Below are 19511 nucleotides of genomic sequence, written 5' to 3'. Positions count from 1 at the left end.
CTTTACGCTAAAGTTTGGCACCAAACGTACGAATCTACTGAACTTGTTGTACCTTGTTTAACCCAAAAGCAACAAAAACGGAAAACCAACTTGTTTTTTTTTTTTTTTTTTTTAACATTAGCCTTAAATAATTAGAAGAAAACAAAATAAAAAATGGAAATATATATTGCATTATTGAGTGAAGGTAGAGAAGACAAATAGATGGGGACATAGGGTGGCCTTGCTTTCACTTATTGTCAATGCAAAATTTATATTATTTCACAATGACCAACCAAACAAAGTATATCTTATAGTACGGATTTTGAAAATTGAAGGAAGCATGAAATAACTTACGACTAAGATTTTTATCTTTTTTTTTTCCCGTGACATGGATAAGAAGGATTGTTATTTTTGCATTTTGTTTGAAACGTGTGAAGAATATGAAGAATTTGACCATGAATGATAGGAGAGAGAAAGATTGAAATTCTATGGCCTACATTTGAAGGACAGAGTCGCACGCCTCAATCAAAGAAAATCAAATGTGGAATGAATGTGAATTTCTCATTTGACTCTCTTTTATTCTTCATCTTTTACCAAATATACCTTCTCTTTCACAACATTTTTCCTAACATTTTCTAACACATTTACGAATTAAATTATATATTCTTCTACTTTAAACCATTGAACTCAACTACTTCTATGTTAGAAAGGTATTTCATATTTATACCATTAAGCTCAACAGTTAAACCTTTAACTTAAGAGATTATTAACAATGACAAATAAATAATTAGGTCTATTGGTAAGGAAGTTTATCAGATTTTCATACTAATAAAATATTATCTGCTTTAGTTTCTTATTTTATCTGTTATCTGATATGTGACTTTGTTTATATCTAACACTATTTGTGACAATGTAATTTATAATAAAATTATATAATGTCATTTGTATAAGTGTATAGCATTGAATTGAATCAAGTTGTTAAAAATATTATACATTTAATAATTTTACTTCATTAAGAATAATTTAAATATATATTTATTTTTCAACTATATATATAAAATACTTTTTAATGATAAAATTGTGAAAAAGATTTAAATTTCTAAAATAGATGATATTCTAATTGCATGTTATGATTGATTTTAATAATATTTCTCAATGTGACTATCGTTATTAGAGGGGTCTATTTTACTAGATTTTTTATAAATTGAAAAACAGTCAAATAAACATTTAAATTTTTTTTTCTATTTCAAAAAATATAAAATGAAGATCATTAAGCATAATGAGTATGCAGTAATCGAAATACGAAAAAAAGATAATATCCTTTATGTAATTAATAAAAGTTTCATATAATATATAATTAAGCATTAAAAGTTACAAGCGAATTACTCATCAAAAAAGACATTGCACCAGCCGGGAATCGAACCCGGGTCTGTACCGTGGCAGGGTACTATTCTACCACTAGACCACTGGTGCTTGATATTTATGTTTTACTTCTATTTTTTATATTATATTACTCTGTATGTTTTGTTTTTCTAATTTTCATGTTTCTTTGACTTAACTAGCCAATAGTTATTGTTCCTCTTGGCGTTGGTAATAAACTAATAAAATTATCCTTGATGAATGAAAATATTTTGGAGGAAAGTGTAAGCCTGTATTTTAAACTTGGGTGGGTAAACAAATAAATCTTAAATTAGTACATAACACTTTAGTATTTTTAAAATCCTATAATGCACAATTGCTTTATTTAATAACTATATTTAAAAAAATTACACTAACTCACCATTTTTCTTTATGTTACACCAACATTTTATAAAGAATATTAGTAAAGTAGAAGTTAACCTTACCTTATTGTTTAGTAACTCGTTAGAACATGTAAAGTAACATTTCAATAAATATATTGAAATGTAAGATCTTTATATTGAATTAAGCTTTAATCATTAGTTAAAAACTTGTAACACATTATGATTTCACTGTAACTTAACTTATTTTACCTATAAGACAATTAAAGTATCTTATAATGATTATTGTTAGATTCCCCATTTGTTAGGTCAAAATTTTACACAATAAAGGTGAATTTTTTTCTATTTAAAAATACATTAATTCAAGTATTATCATTTGATTATAATTTAACCTATATCATAGAATAATTGATACACAAAATATTTTAGCATTCAAAGTAGACAAATTCAAATCACAAGCCTAGAATCATATATTAATCATAAAATAAGCATATATGAGTATAATTGAAATGACTCTCCAATATATCTATAGATAGGAGTGGTAATCTAGGACGAACCAGTCCATAAGCTTGCAGTGAAAAGCGCGACTTAGGTTGTGGTTTGTTGATATATATAACTTGAAACCCATGATCCTACAAGGCTGGCCTGTTGGTCCATAAAAAAAATTCAAAATTCTAATTATTTTTCTTCTATAATGTAGTTCATTCACTCATTCTCTATTATGTCTTTCTGGTTCTTCTTTTGCATTCTTCTTTCTCTCTTGCCATGCACAACATAGAGCATCTCATTCATCATCTCTTCTTGTCTTACAACAACACACTCTCATAGCAGTCTCAATCACTTCATGCGTGACTATTAAATTTGATAAGAATATAAGTTTCAACAATTTTATTTTGCTAAAACTGCTAAATTAGGTATGAAATTTAAAAAAATTGTTCAACAACTACATACAAGTGAGAAAAAGAAATTTAGTAAAGTATGAAATTTTTCATTAATTGAGAAAAAAAATTCAAGTTAAATATACGAATTGATCCATAAGCTAATTTCAATGTAAGACAAACCAGTATTTTCAACTCACACATTTTATATAGGATAGACCATGTACGAGCTTACCTAACTTGCATTGTCACTCCTATCTATAGAAGAAGTAACTTGAGAATACATGTGTATGTGTGTATTTTTCTTTTTGAAAAATAAAAAATATAAAGAAAATAATACATGTAAGGTTTGGAGACACTCAATAAAAAAAAATACTTTTAACATATTAATCTAAAATCCACTAGGATACATTTTTGTTTGGAAGAGGATAAGAAGTAATATGCTTTTAAGTGTTCTTTTTGGATGATCAGTCACTCTCACTCTTAAAACATATAACTTTAACATAATTTACGACACATTCTAATCAATAAAAAGAAAAATTATTACACCAAATATTAATACTGAAAGAAATATATATATATATATATATATATATATATATATATATATATATATATATGGGGTTTGTTAATACGTGCACGCCTGTTTTTCAGTTGGTACGTTTTAACAATGTGTACCGGATTATAGTAGACAAAAATACTCTCATTTGTTATGGATTCTAAGTTTTAAGGTTAAGGATATTTAAATAATTTTCATTCTCAAAACTAAAAAAAAAAAAAAAAAANANAAACCCCCAAACCCTTACTCACCTCCCTCATCCCTCTCAACCCTTTCTCTTTCATCTCTCTCGCTCCAACATTTTCTCTGTCATCCCTAGTGTCGCCCCAATTGAAAAAAAAAAAATCAGAAACCCTTGCCTAACCCTAATCCACCTTCTTCACTTATCCAATTTGTTTTTCCCTTGTCTCCATACTCTCCCTCAACCACACACAGCAATCTGTGACCTCGTAATTTGTTGCTCTTGCTCTGTTCGTTCATTTGGAGGATGTGTTATATATTTTCCCTTCTTATTATTAAATTAAATCATGTAAATAAAACCTTCATAAATCAATTAAATTTTCATACATTATTTACACATCTACACCATATTTCATTATATTTTTAAAGAACAAGACTCTCTTGTCCTTTTCCCTTTACACAAAGTGTTTCTTTTTCCTCTCTGGGATACATGATGTAAGATTAAAACCTAGAATTGAAAGAATTGTACTCCTAGGGAGCTCTTCTATACCTATTTCTTTAATTTCCTTATGTCCCTTTTTTATCACTGAATCAACTTCTACATACGTTTAGAATAAACTTTAACCACTGTGCAAGATAAAAAACAGTAAAATCATTTTTTACCTTTGAGATTTGGAAAGAGTAACATAAAGTGACAAAGTTTATATTCATTTTACACATATTAATAAATATAAAATGATTATAAAAGAGTAAACTTTTTCAATTTTTAAAAAATATCTCTGATTCAAATTACCACCACCATCTTCAATTGGGTTGAGATGAGAGAAAAAATGTTGGAGTGATGGCAGAGAAAATGTTGAGATGAGAGAGAAAATATCTCTGATGACAAAGAGTTTCTGATTTTTTTTTTCAATTGGGGCAACAGTAGGGATGATAGAGAAAATGTTGGAGTGAGAGAGATGAGAGAGAAAAGGTTGAGAGGAATGAGGGAGGTGAGTAAGGGTTTGGGTTTTTTTTTTTTTTTATAGTTTTGAGAATGAAAATTATTTAAATATCCTTAATCTTAAAACTTATAGTCCATGACAAATGAGGGTATTTTTGTCTACTAGTACACATTGTTAAAACGTACCAACTGAAAACAGGCATACCCGTGTTAACAAACCCATATATATATATATATATATATATATATATATATATATATATATATATATATATATATATATATATANTATATATATATATATATATATATATATATATATATATATATAATATAGTAATAACAAGGTCGCAAACACAAATAACGATAATTCTATATTCATCTCATTTAGAAATTTTATTTCATTTTTTGTGAAATACTTACAAATTATTCAATATTCTTAAATATTTCTATTTCTTTTTAACTTTAAATGAAATTATCTATTATAATATAAGTTTATATAAAAGTATTTTATTAATAGATTTATATATATACATATTTATATGTAATTACAAACATTATAATAATGCTTATACTTCCGTCAACTAATAATTAAAATACATGTAAAAGTATTACTCTGAAATATATGTAGATTTTATTTAGAGATATGTTTCCTTTTTGTTTGATCTCTAAGTATGGATGAATAATATTAATAGGCTTAGGATAGAGATTAATTATTGGTTGGATTGAAGTAACCTATCTAATTTACTTGGCAACATGCACCAAAAAACAACAAAGACGTATCCCCTATATGAAGTTTGTTGACTCTAAAAACATGCTTTATTGGCTAAATATTGAATCACCAACCCTTATTAGCTCATAACTGCTCATTAAAGTTAGGTACTCGTAGTTACAATTATCAATAAATAATTTCTTCATTCATCACCTTATCTCATCATATCCCACTCTCCTCTATATGGAATATATATATTGTTATCAAAACACCCTTAATTACTTTGCATAAATAAAAAAAGTAAAATAAATAATCAAACTTTTATTTCTTTAATAAGGATCACCTAAATTGTCTAGGTTTAATTGTCATCATCCTCTCAAATAAAAATTGGGTTAAATATGTTTTTAATCCTTATACTTTTGGGCGATTTTGGTTTTAGTTCCTCTTTCAAATTAAGATATAATTTAGTCTTTCAACTTTAGAAAACTCTGGTTTTAGTCCTTTTTATCAATTTTTTTTTAACTTTATTTGTTGTTTCAAATGCCTTTCTCAGTTAACATTGAAGCAAAAATGTGTCAAACAGTGTAAACAATCCAAATGCTATAATGAAACATGTTTGAAACAAAAGTTAAAAAAAAATTGATAAAAAGGACTAAAACCAGAGTTTTCTAAAGTTGAAAGACTAAATTATACCTTAATTTGAAAAAGGGACTAAAACCAAAATCTTCCTAATATATAGGGACTAAAAACATATTTAACCTTAAAAATTTATATTCATTTGTGTTTTAGATGTTCTTCTTATGCAGACGTACACCCACCCATATATTGTCTTAAATATTCATTTAATTATTTTTTATAACAAAAGAAACATAATATTATTGAAGATTGAATATTAAAATGACCCACAATTTATTTTCTTTGACGTGATATATATAAACAAATGTTTTTATAAATATTAAAATAAAATATCAAATAACAATGTATTTATATAAGGTGATTATAGAAAATAATATAAAATTACACATGATTATAATTACAACATTTATTATATTTTTTAAAAAAATACTGAGATAGAAAATATATTAGAGTGAGTTTGGCTATATATAACAAGTTAAACGGTTTAGAAAGAATGAAAAAAATAATACAACAAAAACTAATAACCAAACTAAAAGAAAGATAAGTTTATTGATATACCTAATAAACAAAAAGGTAAATTAGGTAATATGCATAAAAGAATATATGTATAATTAACGATAAGAGAAAACATAATTTAAAGATAAGTGACTTGATAATATTGAACGAGTTTTAACAATTAAAAAAAATAGCAAAAGAATAAAATTTTATACAACACGACATTAAAGATTATAGATAATAAGAGTGAAAATAAGTTTTTAAATTATCCACCAAATTAGTGATGATTTAGCATTTAGCATTTTAAATGGAAGACAAATATAATGACAGAAATAAGGGAAAAATGTAAATATCAATTTTTATTATTCCTATCCTTATATCTACTTTAAAACTCCACTTATCTAATTACTATGAATATTTTTCTTCAAAGTTAGAAATATATTTAAAGACATTCATAGTTAACATATATTTTTAGGGACGAAAATGAGTTAAGTCGCACACAAATAATATCTATTCATTTTCTTATTTGAAATGGAAAATATGATTGATTATTTGTTACTTACTTGTTAATATCCAAAGATATCTAAAATAAGATTATTTATAAAGTTTTAAAATAAAATTTAAAAAAATTAAAAAAAAAGATATAATGCAAAATTAAATTTGAATTATAGTTAAATTTAGCTTAACAAAATATAAATTGAAATTTAGTTTTAATTAAATCTAACATAATAAAATATAAAGTAAATTTTTAATTTTAATTTTTTGTGAAAAATGTATGATGTCTATATCTACATGTTTATAAACATGTATTAAATTATTCATTATTTACGGATATCCGTTTAAAACATTCACTTACTATCTATACTAGATCTTATATAAGAATATTCACATATACAAATAATTTTTGTCATCCTATAAATCTTTACGCTTCAAATCTAAATTATATAAATTACAAAATGAAGTTAAACGAAGAGAAAATTTTTGCACGCACAAACTTTAGACGTAATTATAACTTATATTGATTTGTGATTTATTTGTACATTAGTCTTGTGTTGACTTAAGTATTAGTCTATATAGTTTTACAATCTTCATACTTTTCTTTTGTTATTGTTACTATCTTGTCGAATTTTAATTATACCCACTTGTAGATGTATTTATAAATGGATTGGGTTGGTTGACTTGTATACATTTAATCTTGAGTGCATGCGTTGGTTTTAGTACGTTGGAATGGATTTGCTAGAATTTTGTTCTATTGCTTATCTAAATGAATGTATTTTTATTTTTTTTAATTTACTCTTTTGTCTTTTATATGATTTTATATTTCATTATGCATGTTACATACATATATCACATTACATGTAATGAAATTAATTTTGGACGGATTTCGTATATGTATACTCTATTTGGGAGTACGTAGATTATACACATTAACTTATATATGTACTATTATATAATATAATATGCAATTAAGTTATTTGAAGGGTGATAGGAGTGGCGTTTGCAATAATACGCACGTAAAAATTACTTTATCCTTACGTCATTTTGTGTTGCATTAGTTAATGAATCAACGTTCCATAAACTTTCGTCTAAACAAAACATTCCATAAACTTATGTTTTTATGTTTTTTAATGCAATTTTGAATGGTGAATTGAATGTCAATAATGTTGTGCTGAGTCAACGCGGTCCAAATCTATTGAAGTATTTATAATTTTATTGCCTCACCATTGGGTTAGATTGATGACAACTTGACATAAATATGCTTAATTATGATAAAATATGATTAAAAATTAGTAAGTACGAAGAATTGACGATTAAACTACATGAGTTTTCGTGTTAAAATGAATAGTTCAATTTCAAAATAGAAAAAGTCAGTAAATACGTTTGGCTCTTAAGTACTCTCTTCCTTTTCTTTTGATTGTTGATCTCTTAAGATTTTTGAATATGATATAATTTATTTAAGTGTACTATTGATTTAATTAATATTGAGAAAAAAAAACTAGTTGTAAAAATAGTAAAAATATATATAATAATACATATAAATATACAAAAAAGCATGAAACCAACTCACTTAAAAGTAGTACCTTAAAAAAATAAGTATTTTTTTTTCTGACTTAGGTGAAGAAACTTTAGAAAGACTATATTTAAAGAATAAAACAATATTTCCTAGTAATAAAAATGATTATATTAAGTTTTAAAACATTAAATTTTTATACAAGTTTTAATATATTTAATGTGTATTTCAAATATAATGGTTTTATATAATCTTCCCCGATAAATCATGCATTCTTGATACAAATTTATTAAATGTATGGAAACATAATATAAGAATTAATCATATCATCACTTTTTTTCTATTTAAAACTAACAAATATTGTATTTCCATGATTAAAAAAGTACATATTTTAAGACACAATATAAACTTTGAAAGTTTAAAGTGAGATATTATGATATGTCTGAGTTTGAGAAAAAGAATATTTGATTCAACTTAATATACTTCGAACACATAAATGATAATTTATTGATTTTAAGAAAACACAAAAGTTAAGAATAGGACTGAATTTGTTTATTTTAACAATAAAATTCTTAAATAGTTTTAAAAACTTATAAAATAAACATTTAGCTGTAATTAAAAGTGTTCTTGAAAAAGATTAAGACGTTCCTACCAGACCTTCTGACTTTGCAGTGCTCCCAATTTATACTTGTTTTAAGGACTTTTGTCTTAATGAGCTTATGCTGAATAGACTAGACTTAGTCTTAGAGTATTTAAGTTGTCTTAATCCAAATATTAAAATGTGATTATCTTAATGATATTCTTAATTAGAGATGATGTCAATGACCAGAAATAATATCATCTCGATCTTATCCCGAACAAAAATAACAAAAAATTGTATTTTTATTGAAGTTTTGCACTTATCTTTTTCTTAATTTCACCAGAAATTATTAGAAATTTGAGAGTTCTTAAGAGTCAACATTTTCATACACACATGTATTTTTATTTATTTATTGATTATTGTTAATTGCGTTCAAACTCTTAATTGAGAGAAAAGAAGGAAAAATGGAACAAAATCTGGTTAAGGAAGCAAAATACAATGAAGAATACGTTTCAACAATGATAATGCGAATGTTGAGAAACAGATAAATATGATGCAACTTGCACACAAAAGGAAACAAAAGATGATGCACTAACTTCAACCAACCTTTTGGATCATAGATTTTCAAGACAGACCCTTATTTCAAAAAGTACAACCTAATCATTTTACATCCTACAACTTTGAAAGAAACCAAACCCTAAGAGGAAATATCTGAAAATTGGAAAAAACAAATCACTTTTTCCATTTCATTTTAATGCTAACAAATTACTCAATCCTGATATTTTGTGCTCACAATCACAATATATTTAGCATCTCCTAAAATTATTAATTAAAATATTATTTTTTAACCTTCTCCAACCATTGAAAGAACAATTATTTCATCACCCATTTATGAACAAGTTAGATTTCTTCATACTTTCAAAAATTGTCTCTATCATGCCTATTGTGAAGGTGTTCAAACATATCTACAATGGTGATAAAATAATCAGATGCAGTGATGAAGAAAGCGATGTAATTGAAAGAAACCTCTGTTAGGATCAAAAGCTATGAAAAATATTTCTTAAAACACTGTATGAACACAATTTAAAGTATCTAACAACAATGAGTTGATCAGTCACCACGTTAATAGGGAGAGGCAGAGCATCATGGTTGTCCACAAATTGGACAGATGGAATACCGACAAACAAATTAAAAAAATATTATTAAAGCGAGATTTCAGATGTTCTTTTTTTTAGTTAATGAAAACTGTAACAGCGTTGAGTTAAGATGATAATTAAGAATAATGGCACCGTTGATTTAACGACAATAATTGATGAAAGTTAGCAGATGTCAAAATATGAGGAGGGAGAGTGCAATTTTTCAATTCCACGTCATAATTAGTGAGGCACGAGTGTCTGAAAGAGGCAAATGTTGTGCAGACCAGCTATAAGAGTTCACAAATTTTCAGGTTTCTATTTTCATAAAAAGTTTAATCCCCAATAAGGTAATTTTCCCTCTTATAAATAATATTCAATGAAATTTTTATCTTCTGAGATCATCTTCCTCACTTTCGGATCAGCGGAAAAATAAACAATTTTTTTTTCTTTTTTTTTTACAGTTTGAATATTGCGATCCCGGTTTTCTTCCTAGTGTCGGATTTCGGAAAACCCTACAGGGCCAATCAGAAACCCTAGATTCGTCCTCATTTTTGGAGAATTTTTTAGTGTAACATGAACGTATTTCAGTTGATTTTTCAGGAGGCTCGAGTTTCATTTGGTTCTGTTCTTTGTGTTAATTCGGGATCTTGAATAACCACAAAGGGAAATCAACTTTGTTTTATTGCGATTGTTGTTGTTTATTTGTTTTTTTTCCCATTGTTGAGTTGGAAGTGAGAGTTGGATTGGTGAGAGTGCATTGGGAATTGGTGGCGTTGGATTTTGTTGCGTGGATGAATGCGTGATCTGGGTGGAGAGAAAGAGAAGGGCGAGGAATGAGTGGGGCATAAATGTCTGCTCCATTGGGTATTGGAATTCGTTCTGGAAGTTATGGGTCTTTGGATAAACAGGTACAGAACGGCTCTGCGCGAAAGGCAACAAAGATGCTCAAGGAGAAGGAGAAGGAGAGGTTGTTCCTTTGGATCTGCAAGTTCGCTGGTCGCAAGAAGGTCGGAATGCTCTTCCTCTGTCTCATCTCTGCTGCAGTTTTCATCTGGGTTTTGTATGTTGGAAAAGGTTCTCTCACTGTCTCCTTTTTCCTTTCATTTCTTTATTTATTTATAATTGCTGTGTTAAATTGTAATTATGTGATTGCATTAAGTGTTTATTACAATTTAAGCACCTAGTTGTTGGGTCTACTAGAAGGTAATAGTTTCCACAGCAATGCAACAAAGTTTAGTTCGACAACCTGCTGAGAAAGATGTGCACATTTATTATCTGATATTATCTTGAACAGAATTGCCTGGGCGGATACCTTGTGGGGAGTGGGATTCAATTTTATCGCTCATGTTTTGTGTGGTGATATGCCATTGTTATCTAGTTCTTTCGTTTGGCTCAACTGGGTTTACTAGAATATGCCGTGAGTTTTGATTTGGTATGTCGTTTTTATTTAGAACATAGTATGATGCTGGTCCTGTGGCTTGCTTTCAGGTGAAGATTCTCAGGAAGGAAACACAGTACCAAGCATTAGTGATAATGAAAGCATGTCTGCAAGTGATTCTAAATCTGAGATCTCTAGGAAAAATGCAATGGACTTAACTACAAAATTGAGCTCTCCACCCCCTGGCTATTTTTTGGGCTACAATCTTCCTCCAGGGCATCCTTGTAATAGCTTTACACTTCCTCCCCCGCCTGCTGATAAAAAGCGTACTGGGCCACGTCGTAAGTTCCTGTAATTTTGCTGCCTAAAATATTTTCCACACTATTTGACACTTAATAATTTAATAGTTCTTCCCAGCATCCCTGTATAGATAATTTAGTTCTTCGAAAAATTTGTGATTCATGTCTGTATGGAGGGCCTGGGATATGTTGCAGGCTGCTAACATGTATGTTATTTCTCCTGAATATCCGGACTTGTTTATTTTTTAGCTTGCCCGGTGTGTTACCTTCCTGTGGAAGAAGCCATTGAACTGGTGCCAAAATTGCCCTCACCTTCACCGGTCCTTAGGAATTTAACATATGTCTATGAGGAAAATTTAAGTAGAGATCGAGAGTTTGGTGGTTCAGAATTTGGTGGATATCCTACTTTGAAGCAGAGAAATGATTCTTTTGATATACGAGAGTCCATGAGTGTGCACTGTGGGTATGTATTACTTTTTGTTGAATTTTTCCCTTATAAGTTACATCTATACCAAGGAGTGCTCTTTTGTGGTTATAGTTTTCTGTGCTAGTAATAAAGCATTATTGTTCCTTTTAACTGACTTGAATCCGTTTTCTATCTTCAATGATGAATGCTCAGATTTTTAAGAGGAATTAAACCTGGCCGCAAAACAGGATTTGACATTGATGAAGCTGACCTTTTTGAAATGGAGCAGTGTAATGGAGTGGTTGTTGCGTCAGCCATATTTGGTCTGTACTACGTGATTTCGGAATTTATTAATTTGTTTATTAGCTTTTTATTGATTTTAAGTCAAATTTATTGTTCAGGAAACTTTGACGAGATAAATGAGCCAAAAAATATAAGTGACTATTCAAGGAAGACTGTGTGCTTCCTTATGTTCGTAGATGAAGAAACAGAAAAATATCTGAGCAGTTCTGGCAAGCTGGGAAGCAGCAAGAAGATTGGTTTATGGAGAATTATTGTTGCTAGGAATCTTCCTTACGCAGATGCAAGACGGACAGGAAAGGTCAGAATTACATTTGACTGATACCATCATGGCTGAAATAGAAATTAGCACATGGGTTGTTAGCCATCATTGTTACTGAAATATTTGTTAAATAGCTTTGGTTCAGTATGATCTGGTCATTGCTGTGGGAAAGTAGCATTGTTTGGATGTGGCTTCATCTCTGGTTAATCTACCTTCTGAGGCTTAATACTGCCATACTTATTTGCATACACACAAAGGGGAGGGTAAAGTGCTTAGATCATTAGACCTCCTAGTACAGGCTAGATCCTGTGTATGAATTGAATAAAATCAAAATTTTGCGTAGGCATTTATGTTTCTCGTTCCTAAAGTAATACTTTCATTACCCTGTAATTTTTATTACCTTTTCCACAGATTCCAAAGCTTCTGCTGCATAGAATGGTCCCAAATGCTCGCTATTCTATATGGCTTGATGGGAAGCTTGAGCTTGTTGTGGATCCATATCAAATTCTTGAAAGGTATATTCTGGGGAATCTCTTTGATAATGTATATAATATATAATATACCACTATGCCTATTCATTCTATATGTGAAAGTGATAAGTATTCTCATTTCAGTCCTATGGTTAGTTTTATAAATAATTTAGCATGTAGGTTTCTGTTATGTTTAATTCTGTTTTAGATATGTACCCCTCCTATTTTAATGCTCATAACATGTTTTCATACTAGACCACTGTAAGACTAGGTGATATGAGTTTGATCAGTATGCACAGTTTTGGTGTGGTCATAATTCCTCTGTAAGTCCAAATACGGACATTCTCCATGGTCCATTATGGTTTGTCCTCCAAGATGTAAGGTTCAACTCATATATATCTCCTTATTATGTGCTTATTGCTCCATAAATACCTTTTTTCGATTTTATAGCTTAACATGAAAATCCTAGAAGTCCAAGTAGGGGATTTCTTTCCTGCCCAAGTTGACATCTTAATCTATCTAGACAGAAAGTCCCTTCAGATTGTCCATAGATGATGTCGTCAGTGTAGTTTCGAGTTTTCAAAGAAAGCAAATGAATGGTCTTACTCTAGAGCTTTCTACCTTGAAATGGTTGCCAATACTCAAGCTGTGGATTTTCTACTATTGTATGTTGCTAACCAATAATATAATATAATAGTGTTTTCAGAGCATAGCAGTGGAAACTGAGGCTAACTTAATCATCAACTAGATTAAACTCTATTCTAGTCGCACTTTCAGTTAATCCACTACGGACTGTTTGGGTAACTTTCAATACCCTTACAACACAAGCCCTACATAATATATTCATTCCAGTTGGGACTCAACATTTCAGCATCATTGGCCCATACGCATCTGATGCACCAATCGAATGTGCCCTTTCTTTTTATTGGAAAGTAGTTCGGAACCAAAAAATGGAGAATACAAAATCCTTTAAGAATAACATAAATAGAAAAAAAAAACAGAAGCGTGATATTACACATGAGCCATTTTCCTTCTTCACGTAGTCTGCACAACATACCTGCTAATAGATCCATGATTGCTCAGTGCAAAAGTTGTTTGTTTTGGGGCAACAGAGGTACGGTAGCTTATACTAAATCCCATGATTACTGGCTAGAAAAACAATACATGTTTTCTGTAGATAAGATAGGATCAGAAGTCTTGATCTCTGCCTCTGCATTTTATAAATTAGGATAATTATTCTCATGTGGCATAGATATTTCTTCAAATTGATATTTCTGACATTAGTGCTCATAAGATATCTTGTATGGAAAACATCTTTGAAATTGAATTTGTCTCTGCAGTATACGAGGAAGGGGATATCTACTCTGGATTCAACTTAGAGTAAATTGTGTTGTGAACATAATGAACTAAAATGCCATGGTGGATAAACCATTCTTTGAGATCTTTTAAACAAGTTCTGTTAAGAGGAGCTTTGAACATCAGTATTTATCTTTGAAGTTTTTCTTCTAGGACATATTTTATTGGCTTGTAACACTAATATTTCTCGTATGTAAGTACTTGAATCTTGTCAAATGCGAATTTCAGCTTACAGGAATCCTCATTCACAGATCAAAGATTGAAATGTTAACAGCTTGTGTGATTTATTTTATTTTATTTTTTTTGTTGATTTTATGTCCCATTATTGTTGGTTTTCCAATTGGTTTTGTTTGATAGTTTTCTTACCTCAGCTTCATGCTCGATTTTAGATTCCATTGAGTTGCTAACCGAGGTGTTATAATATGTTTCTGGATGAACTGATATATGCAGTATTTGTTTTATGAAAATCAAGCTTGAGTTTTTACTGGATTTATAAGTACGTTAATGTGGAGTGTTGTTGACCAAAATGCAATTAATTTGGGGTCATATTTCATGCTTGTGTTCTTTCTGACTTTTTACAACCTATATTTAGGTTTTCCTTTTCCATCATACGTGTTTTGACACCTAAACCACCCTTCCTTTACCCTTGTTTAGGTTTTTGTGGAGAAATAATGCTACTTTTGCGATATCAAAGCATTATAGACGTTTTGATGTATTCGTTGAGGCTGAGGCAAATAAAGCTGCTGGAAAATATGAAAATGCCTCCATTGACTTTCAGATAGAGTTTTACAAGAGAGAGGGATTGACCCCGTATACAGAGGCCAAGCTTCCTCTTATAAGTGGTATGTTAAATTGGCTTTCCTAAATTTATCTGGAATGAGATGCACTTCATTTTTTTTTTCTTATAAACTTTTTTCGAACTCCAAACATCATGTCTGAGTTGCAGATGTTCCGGAAGGATGTGTGATAGTACGAGAACATGTTCCTATAAGCAACCTCTTTACTTGTCTTTGGTTCAATGAAGTTGACCGATTTACTTCAAGAGACCAGCTTAGTTTCTCAACAGTAAGGGACAAAATTTTGTCGAGGGTAGATTTTCATTTTCACATGTTTCTGGATTGTGAACGACGCAACTTTGTAGTTCAGGTAATTTTTATATCTTGCTAAGATTTCACTATCTTTCTATTGCATTGATTTCCAGTAGGTACATACTGATTCTGATCAGACAAACATTTAGTAATGCAATAAAGATGAACACATGCATGTGCATGACTCTGAACAGTTAAAATATTTAGTGAATGCAATTAATATGTGCACATGCATGTGCTCAACCTTCAGAAAGCAAATTCATCAAACTCCTTTTATTTCTGTTTCATTGTTTTTCTTTGTTTCTTTTAATGTTTTCACATCTAGATAGGAAAAGAAGTACTTGACTCATTTATTACATTACTTGGGGTGGATCTGATCTATTCCATCATTAATTTTTGTAATAGTAACGTTTGTTTTACTTCAAAAATTTTAGTTGTGTTATGAAAGTGTATGAAACCACCCTTTTGCAGAAATACCACAGAGATCTATTGCTGCGCCTGGCTCCACCAGATACATTTGGTCACAGTTCACCTCCTCCACCATCTCCTCCTACTCCATTGCTTGTGCAGGGTGCAAACTCACCCATTAAAAGAGGTCCTGGAAGGCGTGGAAAAGATCGGAAAGCTGGTCAGCGGCGCCACCGCAAAGTTGCAGCCGGAGGTAGAGAGATGGAACCGAGTTAACAGTTTTGTTTGGGTGATTAGATCATCATTATTATTATTTTATTTTTAAATTCCACTTTGAAAATGTCATTCATTGCAGTAGTGGAGGAAAAAATGTGCCAGATGAGTGTTGTATTGTTTCCACATAGATGCTCTCATTCTTTATACTATCCGCAAATCTCCATTTTTGTTAATTTTTTACTGTATATATAGTAAAATTTTCAATAATTATACTATGGGTTGCCACTGAATTCCTCATGTGGTAACATCCTTTGCTATTCTGCTATCTTTTGCATTACATATTCTTTTAATGAAAAAGGAAAGAAAATATAAAAATCTGGAGACTAAATCAGATCTCAACATATCATGTAGTTCACTATAATGACTTTATCATAATATAAAAATTTCATGATATAGAAATGATAATTATTTAAAAAAATATGAATTTCAATATTTAAAGAATTGAGATAAAGAAAATTTTACAAATATAACAACTTACCATTTTATGATGTTCACCACAATAACTTTATGATAATAAGTTCAAAATATCTGCATTTTAATTTTCCAAATTTGAAATTCAATAGTTGTTATATACCTCTTATTTATTATGCAATGTGTGATGTTTTTTTTCTATTTTTTTTCTATCATAATTCAAAATGAGAATCTTTAATCTTTGTTGATGTTTTTATCATAATTCAAAATGAGAATCTTTAATTTTTGTTGATGTTTTTATCATAATGCATGATGAGAATCTTTAATCTTTGTTTTGTTTTCTATTTAAAGAGTATTACATATAATTGTCAATGTGTAATGTATGATGTAAGAACCTGACTTTCTTATTTTTATTTTCTTAAAAATAAATAAAAGCTTTTAATACAAATTCTAGTTCATTCTTATAAAACATCCTTTCTCTATAAGCTAAACTCCTATAAGCTCTGCCTTCTCTCTAAATCCACTCCTCACTGAACCAGAGAATTCCAGTTTTGGTAATGCCCTAACGATCACGTAGTAGAAAGCTCTGTTTCCATCCGATCAATTTTCCAATTCTTTTGCCGGTAAGTCATTTTCTCCTTCTCTGTAAGTTTGGAAGCTACAATCATGCAATGGGATCTGTTGCATGTAGTTTCCCTGTGTTTTCCCTCAATCCTCACTCAAATTTAGGTTCTAAGAAACTGTTCTCTATCATCAATTGATGAATTTTAGGTATTTCCAAGTTTCTCACGATGCAAGGGGCTAACTGATCTTTCCTATGAACTTGATTGTGCGTGTAGAGGTAAGGGAAGCTGGATTTCATTTCTGTTATGTGTTTTATTGTTATCATGAATGAGATTGTTATTTGTGATAGTGGTAGCTGAAATGCATGTGTGAAATTCATATGAAATTGTATGGTTCTTGCTTGAAACAATGAAAATGTGAAGTAAAAATAATAGTATTAGCCTGTGTTTGATGTGAGCTGATAGTAGATCATTTCTGAATTGTATGATTAGGTTCATGTTGCAAGTTTTATTGTTTTAGGATGAGAATCCAGATTCTGCAGAATTTTTCAGTGTATGGCTAAGTTAATTTTTCAGCTTTTAAGTCAAATTAAGGAACTTGGGTAGGGAATTTTTGAAATAGTGGTNCAGCTCTGAAATAGGTACTTAGTACAACTTAGGATAGTTAATTGTGACTCATTAGGAGCACCAAAATGACCAGAAACAGTTTCCAAGTGGTAATTTAGAATTTGAGTCTCTAAGTTAATGAAATTGAAGTATTAAATCATAAATTGATGCATAAACACTAAATTAAGGGATTAAGAACGCTTANAACCAGTTAGGCAAGTCTAATTAATCACATAGATCAAGTTGGGAGTGTTAGAAACTCATTAAAGTGTCTTAGATGTACTAAAAACCAGAAAAATAAGGTTGCTGTCAAATACTGATAAGAATAATCGATTATCTCACTTGATAATCGATTATTTTAGTCAGAACATCATATTTTCTTCAAAGTTCTCGTAAATAATCGATTATCACATGTAATAATCGATTATCATACGTAAATAATCGATTATCATATGTGATAATCGATTATTGTTGTCAGGAAAGCATCCAGGACAATTTTGAGTGGTTTTAGGGGTTCCGGGTATCATTTCTGGACGTTCTTTAGGTCGTTCTGGGGGTTTTTGACCCTTCCGGATCCATTGGTGAGGGTCTCCAAGCCATTTGAATTACTTAAGTATTGGAAATTAAAGATTATAAAGATAATTGTGCTTNCTTTTCTTTTTCTTGTGTGCTGATCCATGTATGATTTTTGATTTACCTTATATGACTTTAATTAGTATGATATGATGAACTGTGAATGGTTAATAACTTAAAATCAGTAAAGAAGAGATGGTATATGTATATAAGTTGATTCAATGATTCAAGTGTTATCTCTAGGTGAGATTTGAGTTGAGTTTCTAGAATGAATATAGGTAGCTCAGTCTTGGGGGTTGCCCTTAAAGCTCTAATGACTATTCAATCTCACTTAGAGAAGAGTAGTTCATGTGGTGAAGAGCATTAGGGGTCCTAGTCTTGGTTGTCTCCATTGTATATGGGCCAAGGTGAGTGATAACGGATAACCTTGTGTGTGGTAGGGTGAAACCCATTGGCAATGGCTTTGCAAAGCAGTAGAGGCCACCACAAGTGCATAACCCGCCATAGCTCGATATTCATTCCGGGTCCGGACGAGTCTAAGTCTAACACCACTTAATAAAACCACAACTCATAACTTAATTAAACTGTTCTTCTATGCTTGTAATTCTAGTATGCCTCTTTTAGTTTGATAATCTCCTTGTTAACCTGTTTCCTTTTGAAATCTAGCTTACCCTTGCTTTGTTTGCTGCCTGTTTTGTATGTGCTTGTTTTCTCTTGCAATGATCATCCATAATGGATGTGAGCAGAGGCAGGAGAGGCCCCTCTNGAGCAGATTCTAGATGTCCCAGACGTTCCAGATACTGCAGATGCTGCAGAGTAGTATAGTTTAGTTATTATCTATTGTATATAACTTGGTCTTCTTTCCTTTTCTTCTTTTTGAAAGACTCTATGACCATATGTAGAGCTTTTACATTCCATTTTGGATGATTGTATTATATATACTTCATCTGACTCTACTCTTGACTGCTTTACTTTATTAAATATGATGCATTCCACTCAATATGATTTATACATATATTTTTGGGATGTTACATTTGTGGTATCAGAGCAGTTTTTATCCTTAGAGAACCTGTAGGTTGTGTGCATACCTTGCTTGTGCTTGTGCGCTCTTAAATGTACGGAAGCACTTATTCTAATTTCTTTGAATAAGACTAATCGTTTTATTCTCTTANCATGAACAAACCATGGTTCCTAGGATAACTTGCGGGTTGTGTTTTGTCATGCCTTTCTTATGGAAAGTCGAGTCTAAATGGTATGTTATACCATT

The 19511-nt window shown here is 30.1% G+C and overlaps 1 protein-coding gene, 1 long non-coding RNA gene and 1 other non-coding gene across 4 annotated transcripts; 2 read left to right on the top strand and 1 right to left on the bottom strand.

Annotated features, from left to right (window-relative positions):
• Positions 1 to 1381: 1381 nt before the first annotated feature.
• TRNAG-GCC lies at positions 1382 to 1452 on the bottom strand. Its single transcript has one exon. It is a non-coding gene; the product is annotated as a tRNA-Gly (tRNA).
• An 8576-nt stretch (positions 1453 to 10028) lies between these two features.
• LOC106769103 lies at positions 10029 to 16356 on the top strand. Of its 2 annotated transcripts, XM_014654582.2 has the most exons (10): positions 10029 to 10195; positions 10310 to 10922; positions 11337 to 11567; positions 11775 to 11988; positions 12145 to 12254; positions 12333 to 12532; positions 12905 to 13008; positions 14974 to 15161; positions 15266 to 15465; positions 15879 to 16356. In XM_014654582.2, the coding sequence occupies exons 2-10, from the start codon at positions 10697 to 10699 to the stop codon at positions 16089 to 16091; spliced, it is 1686 nt and encodes a 561-aa protein (XP_014510068.1). In that variant the 5' UTR covers positions 10029 to 10195; positions 10310 to 10696; the 3' UTR covers positions 16092 to 16356. The 2 variants fall into 2 exon arrangements, with proteins under 2 accessions (XP_014510068.1, XP_014510069.1); XM_014654583.2 differs by lacking the exon at positions 10029 to 10195 and having other exon boundaries at positions 10243 to 10922.
• Positions 16357 to 16937: 581 nt separating this feature from the next.
• On the top strand, positions 16938 to 19224 carry LOC111242069. Its single transcript, XR_002668686.1, has 3 exons — positions 16938 to 17125; positions 17274 to 17343; positions 18991 to 19224. It is a non-coding gene; the product is annotated as an uncharacterized LOC111242069 (long non-coding RNA).
• Positions 19225 to 19511: the final 287 nt, after the last annotated feature.

The sequence above is a fragment of the Vigna radiata genome, chromosome 7 (genome assembly GCF_000741045.1).
Source record: "Vigna radiata var. radiata cultivar VC1973A chromosome 7, Vradiata_ver6, whole genome shotgun sequence".
NCBI lineage: Eukaryota > Viridiplantae > Streptophyta > Magnoliopsida > Fabales > Fabaceae > Vigna > Vigna radiata.
Note: the sequence above shows the minus strand (reverse complement) of the source record. Positions and strands in the feature narration are given on the sequence as shown.